We start from the raw sequence: 6,891 nt of genomic DNA on the forward strand, positions 1-6,891 counted from the left end.
TCAATAAAATCGAGTTTAGAGTCAGCAAAATATATGCGTTGATTTACTATATCCAATGTCAAACCATTGGGCCAATATATTTTTGTACTTATAATAACAGAACGGTTAGAACCATCCATTCCAACACGTTCGATTCTTGGGTTTTCACCCCAATCGGTCCAGAATAACCAACGTGCACTAAAATAATATTGTTAATTAATAGCATTAAGCTTACGATTTTCAACTGATTACTTACCCTGGACTAGGATCTAACATCATCCCTCTAGGTTGTGTTATATTTTCTTTGAGCAGTATAATTCTGTTAGTACCATTTTCATTTGCGACTTCTACCGTGTTCAACCTAGAATCTAACCAATAAATATGACCGCCGATCCAATCATATGCTAACCCCTCAACTAAGTCTAGACCAGAAGTAATGATCTGAAACAAAGTATAATTTTTTTATATTTCTAAATTCATTAATTTTTTCATTTCATGAATTTTGTATATACTAACATCTTTTGGCTCACTGCTTTTATCTAGTCTTGATATCTTTTTTAATTTCATATCTGACCAGAATATTGTACCAGAATGCATATTTGAAGCTGTAGCTACAACATTTTCAACAGTTATTGGCACTCGCTCAAGACCTTGTTCTTTGAGATCAGCCACAAGTATAGAATGACGATTTGATATGATTAAAAATGCTGCACTATGATCTAGATAGTATTAAAATGTTTTATTTTATGATAATAATTTTATTGAAAACTAAAAATAAACTTACTTAAAGCTTTACAGGTATGCTTATCAGACTCTAGAATATAACCTGTTGAACAAGAACAGAAGTAACTTCCTTTAGTATTTGTACAATGTTGTGAACATAGACCAGGAGGGTCACATTCATTTAAGTCCATACACTCATATGTGTTATTCAATACTTGACCACGGGGACAAGTGCACAGAGGACCCTTATGAGAAATAAATATCCATCATTAATTTAACAGTCACAATGTTTTTATACTAGTTATGCAATTTAAACTAACTTACTACTGGAGTTTGTTTACAACCGTTGGTACAAAAACTACCCTGTTTTTCACACTCTGGAAGATCACAGTTTGGTCCTTCGTCAGCACCATTAGGACAGTCAAATTTTCCATCACAAACTTTAGTTATGTTTATACACCTTTCAGTTACATTTGGACATTGCCACTCTCCAGCCTTACATCTGATGAAATTAAAAATTATAATCTAAGTTATTACAAATAAATTCCAAGCAATTTATTAAATAAGTATACTTGAAAGGTGGAGCAGTGCAAGCTTGTTTGTAATCTTCATCAGACCCATCACCACAATCGTCTCGACCATCACAAACGTACGCTTTAAAAATACATTGTGAATTATTACATTTGAAGTAATTTGATTGACATGACACTTGTCCACATGTTTTTGGTTCATCAGAATCGTCATCACAGTCTGCTGTTCCATCACAATACCAAGTTTTTGGTATACATATGCCCGATTTTTCACACCGGAATTGTTTTTCTGTATCGCACTGATTAGGTGCAAGTGTTGCTGAAGATAATAGGTAAAATATTTAGTCTAATAGGTAAAAACATAAAAAAAAAGCATTTTTGAAAATAAGATACTAACGACAGCCAAGTTCATCACTACCATCATTACAGTCTAATATACCATCGCACTTGTATGTTTCTTGAATACATTGTCTAAGATCAGCACATTTAAATTGTGTAGGTGAACAAGTAATTGGTGGACAACCTTCTTCATCTTGATTATCAAAACAATCGTTGTCACCGTCACATACCCAAGTCTGAGGAATACAATGTCCTGATCGAGGGCAAGTAAACTATAAAAAATACAAGATATTAAATTTTTTTCATATTTCACGAATTCTTATATGTAATCTACTTGGAAGTAAGCACATGTTTTTTCAGCGCAAAAATCTCCCTCATCAGAACCATCTCCACAGTCATTTTCGGAATCACATTTCCATGTAGATGGTACACAGCGACCGTTATCACACAGAAACTGAGTTGTAGAACAAGTAACGTTTTTACAGCCCGTTTCATCACTATAATCACCACAGTCATTTTCACCATCGCAACGGAATGAACTTGGTACACAACGACCTGTTCCAGAACTACATTGGAATTCTCCAGGAGCACAAGTTGGCTCTAAAAATATGTATTAAAATATAAATTAAAATTAAACTTCAATATACTTGAAATATTTATTGTTTCGATAGTTTATTGCAACCTCAACTTTAAGTAATTAATTGTATACTTTTATAGCAAAATAATTCCGTGTTGACTATTTAAAATAAATCATTTAAATTTACTTGTACAGTTTTGTTCTTCGTCGGAGTTATCCAAACAATCATCATCTCCGTCACAAACCCAAGCTTTTGGTATACATCTCATGTTGTTACAAGTGAAATCCCAAGTATTTGGGCATGCAGTCAACGGAGGTTCAGCGTTGGGATCTGAAATACAAGTCTTGCCATCTGTATCAATTTTCTCTCCATATGGACATCCACATTGAACTTTGAGCATGGAAGATGTGTTTGATGGAATCCCAAAACACAACTTTTGACAACCACCGTAGTTTTTCATACTTGAACATGGATGAGAATAATCTATCAGTTGTTCGTTTTCGCTGTACATTTTCACACCATAAAGACGATTGTTTTGCGGTTCTCGTACTTCTATACCAGCAACAGCTCCGGTTATCTTGTGTATTTTTACTATAGCGTCTAATCTCCAGTCAGTAATATACATCCATTCTAAAAAAATTAATTAATTAATAATTAATAAAAAAAATAAACATGTAAATCAAATTATATCGAGTATTTGTAAATAGAATTTAGACTTACCATAATTTATGACTATTGAGAATGGATGTTTTATAAGAGAAGTATTTATAGTTTTTACGTCTGTACCATCTAAATTTGAATTTTGAATATGATCTAATAATGCGTCACACCAGTAAAGTCGATCTGTAGCAAAATCGATGGCTAAACCGTTAGGCCAACCCAATGTTATATTTCTGAACACTGTTAAATTTGTTCCATCCATATATGATCGGCTTATATTTGCTGGACGATCCCATTCAGAGAAAAATATAAAACTGAAATTTAAAAATATGCATAGTGTAATTAATCGAATTAACAATTAAATTTTTGATTAAAAATACCCTTTGTTTGGATGAACAACGATTGCTCTTGGTCTCTTCATATTTTTCAAAAGTACTCTTTTATTGGTTACATTGCGAGTACTCAAAACGTTCAATGTCCCTTTTCTGCTATCAATGTAGTACAAATTTTTAGCAACCCAATCAACAGCGAGTCCTTCTACACCTTCATTTTGCGACGCTAAAACAATTTCTCTACCTGCAAAATTATTAAAAGAAAAATCGTCAGTTATTTTAATTACATATTTTAAAAAATAGCAATTCACACAAACCTGTTCCATTTCTGTGTATTCTATATATAACATCTTGAAGAACATCTGAATAATAAATATAGTTATCACGTGCATCAAAATCAAGACCAACAAATCTTGCTCTTCTAGAAGCCACTGGTAATATTGCGTCATTAAATCCTTGCGAGACTTTATTCAAAACTTTACCTTTGATAAATCTTTGTTGTGAATACAACAGAAATTCATCAACCACTACATACGATAACCAAAATCAATTGAGCATTATAGAATAAATTTTGTATCGCAAATACTTACAAACACAATAGTGCATATCTTGAGCTAGTTGGTATCCCATATTACATGCACATCTATAGGCTAAAGACCCTTGGCCTTCTCCTCCCTTGGTAACAATGCACATGTGTTGGCATCCTGCATTATTTTTGCTACATGGCGATAGCACTATCGAATTATAAACATAATATGCATTAGTTCCACTATCCTACTCTTATATAAAACCAATTTATACACACTTACCTTCTCTTTGGACTAATGAGTGGACAATTTTTATTGCTTTAGGATCCTTGACATCGCGGTTTTTATACACCGATGATACACTAGTAGGATCATATTTATTTACGCTTAAAATACCCTGTTTAGTACCATCTGACCAGAAAATTCGGTTTTCAAATACAGCTAGCCGAGAAGGTGATGGTACCTGTGGACCTCTTAAAACTAAATGCCGATCGTTTCCTTGATAATCAACCGTCTCTATATAGTCTAAAAGAGAATCACACCAGTAAAGACGATTGTCTAATATATCCACAGAAACTCCTGAGGCCTTATACACTGCTTCAGTAACTATAGCTTTTGCATCACTACCGTCCATATTAGCACGAACAATTTGGTTTCCATCAGCAATAAACATGTAGCCTTGTGTAGGATCTAATGATATATCAGATGGATTTGTTAAGTTGCTGCTTAATACGATAGCGTGCCACCTGCCGTTTAATTCAAACACATCAATTTTTTGACCAACTCCGTCGACTACGTATAGCTTGTTTCCTATCCAGTCTACTGCAATAGCTATTGGTTCCCACATACCAGGTAAAGTTATTTCAGATGGCATGGCATTACCGTCTCGAATAAATTTTTTTGGTTCAAGTAACTGAATTGATTTGATTTTCTTAAGCTTAACGTCAGACCAGAACAAAGTGTTGTACTGATAGTGATAATCAATTCCACTGGCAGATGTAGTGTTGGCTAACACAATTTGATTCTGGTATTTAGCATCCATTTTGATAACAGACTTATCTTGAGCAAAAAATATTTGATATGGCAGAGTCCGATTATTAGCTACACACCTTTTACGTTCTACTAAATCATAGCCAAGATAACAGCTGCAAGCGTATGAACCATCTAAATTTTTACAAATTTGCTCACAGAAACCCCATTCGGCACATTCATTTCGATCTAAAACAATTTAATTTATAATAACTTACTGAATCTAGAATATCGAATATTAAAAACCACATTTGCTTACCTATACATGACTTTGAGTCGTTAGCAATTTTACGTCCTTCAGGGCAATAACAGGTTCCCCCAGTTGGCGAAGCTTGACACTTATATTCACAACCCAACGCCGGACAACTTAACGTAGCTAAAAGTACAACACGCACCAAATAAATATAATTTATGGTACACAACTAAATATACATCCAATTGTAACATTACTATGTATTGTTACTTACAACAAGCAGCTTCTTCGTCTGCATTATCATCACAGTCTTTATGTCCATCACACAATTGTGATTTGTTTATACATTTGGGCCGTTTGTTAGGCCCACCCTGAGGACACAGGTATTTTCCAGGACAAGATAGAGCTGTACAGTTCAGCTCATCGCTACCATCGTGACAATCTGCATACCCATCACACTGATAATTAAGTGGAATACAAAGCCCGTTGCCACATCGAAACTGACCAACATGACACGCAGCAAAGTCTTAAATTATTAAAAAAGTTTAAAATGCAATAGTAAGTTTCACGTCACTAGTAATACTTTGTACTTTTTACAATGGTAAGTTAACAAATTATAAAACAAACAACTTACTGCAATTCTCTTCGTCACTATTATCACCACAGTTGTTTTGATGATCACATTTCAGTTTTGGATCGATGCACTTTTGGCCATTTGAACAACGGAATTTATCTAACGGACAAGACATGTTGATGGTCGGTCCACAGTTTTCCTCGTCCTTCAGATTGCGACAATCAAAATAACCATCACATTTCTTGGACTTGGGCAAACAAGGTCCACTGCCTGGACCATTTACTTCACACTTAAAGTCATCAGTTTGACATTTTCGATACGCTAAAAAAATTCAACATCAATAATCAACAGAGAATTTGTATTTAAGTTTGTAGTTTGTATCTAAAATAAAATAAATGATAGGTCTTTCCAAGTATGAAAAGAAGTAAAGTAAAACAAGTAAGTATTATAAATGAGCAGTAAAAAAACGTATTACTTATTATTTTTCATGTGTAGAGTGGAAATACTACACTAAGTAGATAATATTATCTGGGAAAATTAATTTTAGAAACTATCATAATATTATTCAAACCAGCTGCTTTATAAAATTCACTTCACTACTATTATTACAAAAGTAATTTCAAAGTACACCATAATTAACTACCTGGTAAATCTGTACAGGCGTCGTTTATCATTATTAAAAAATGCGAGCTCACACACATTCACTGATGGCAAGTCAAAATGTTTTTTTAACAAGATCTTGACTATGATGAGATCTCACGAATCTATTTACTATTTGTTAATAGACTGTTATTCAAGAAACTTACTACAATCGGCCTCGTCTGAACCATCCACACAGTCCACGGTAACATCACACCTGTAGTGAGGTGGGTAACAATACGTCTTATTCCAGTGATATTGACGACACGGCAATAAGAGCGGTTCGCACTCGGGTGGAGCTGTAAAAGAAAATAACATTAAGTTTTTGTTGTATATTCACACACTTCTCAAACAAGTAATTAGTGCTGGTAAAATTGGTTATATATATATGATATTTTAGATACTCACGGCAACTTTGGAACTCGTCCTCGCCCCCATCACAGTCTTTTTGGAAATTGCACAATAAATCGGACATTATGCATTTGCCATCAGAACACCGAAACATCCCGGGGCCACATGCCGATGCTCCTAAAGTTGGCGGCGTTATTTTTTCCACAACTAAAAAAAAAAATACATATTTATTATTATTTTTCAAATAGAGTATCGTTTTGAAATAATTTTGGCACATTTATTATGCATTTCAAATATGGATATTTGACATATAAGGATTTTTAATAGAAATGCTAGAATAAAACATGTTGTTTCCTACAATTCAAAATACCAGGAAAACACTCGAGGTTGAATATTATATATTATATATATATATATATATATGATTACATTATCAT

General features: G+C 33.6%; 1 protein-coding gene across 1 annotated transcript in view; it reads right to left on the bottom strand.

Annotated features, from left to right (window-relative positions):
* Positions 1 to 6,675, bottom strand: part of LOC126909331 (low-density lipoprotein receptor-related protein 2-like) — a gene marked incomplete at its 3' end in the record, with an annotated part of 16,915 nt that extends 10,240 nt beyond the window's left edge. The window contains exons 1-18 of the mRNA XM_050691743.1: positions 6,512 to 6,675; positions 6,271 to 6,402; positions 5,525 to 5,785; positions 5,165 to 5,416; positions 4,957 to 5,073; positions 3,951 to 4,886; positions 3,732 to 3,875; positions 3,459 to 3,668; positions 3,190 to 3,385; positions 2,870 to 3,123; positions 2,336 to 2,779; positions 1,906 to 2,171; positions 1,630 to 1,843; positions 1,275 to 1,551; positions 1,027 to 1,204; positions 764 to 947; positions 496 to 698; positions 236 to 420 (exon numbers count right to left, since the gene is read on the bottom strand). Coding sequence (XP_050547700.1) covers positions 236 to 420; positions 496 to 698; positions 764 to 947; positions 1,027 to 1,204; positions 1,275 to 1,551; positions 1,630 to 1,843; positions 1,906 to 2,171; positions 2,336 to 2,779; positions 2,870 to 3,123; positions 3,190 to 3,385; positions 3,459 to 3,668; positions 3,732 to 3,875; positions 3,951 to 4,886; positions 4,957 to 5,073; positions 5,165 to 5,416; positions 5,525 to 5,785; positions 6,271 to 6,402; positions 6,512 to 6,608 — 4,550 coding nt within the window. The remainder of the gene's footprint in view (positions 1 to 235; positions 421 to 495; positions 699 to 763; positions 948 to 1,026; positions 1,205 to 1,274; positions 1,552 to 1,629; positions 1,844 to 1,905; positions 2,172 to 2,335; positions 2,780 to 2,869; positions 3,124 to 3,189; positions 3,386 to 3,458; positions 3,669 to 3,731; positions 3,876 to 3,950; positions 4,887 to 4,956; positions 5,074 to 5,164; positions 5,417 to 5,524; positions 5,786 to 6,270; positions 6,403 to 6,511) is intronic.
* Positions 6,676 to 6,891: the final 216 nt, after the last annotated feature.

The sequence above is a fragment of the Daktulosphaira vitifoliae genome, unplaced genomic scaffold (assembly GCF_025091365.1).
Source record: "Daktulosphaira vitifoliae isolate Bord-2020 unplaced genomic scaffold, ASM2509136v1 Scaffold_272, whole genome shotgun sequence".
In the NCBI taxonomy this organism is placed as follows: Eukaryota; Metazoa; Arthropoda; class Insecta; order Hemiptera; family Phylloxeridae; genus Daktulosphaira; species Daktulosphaira vitifoliae.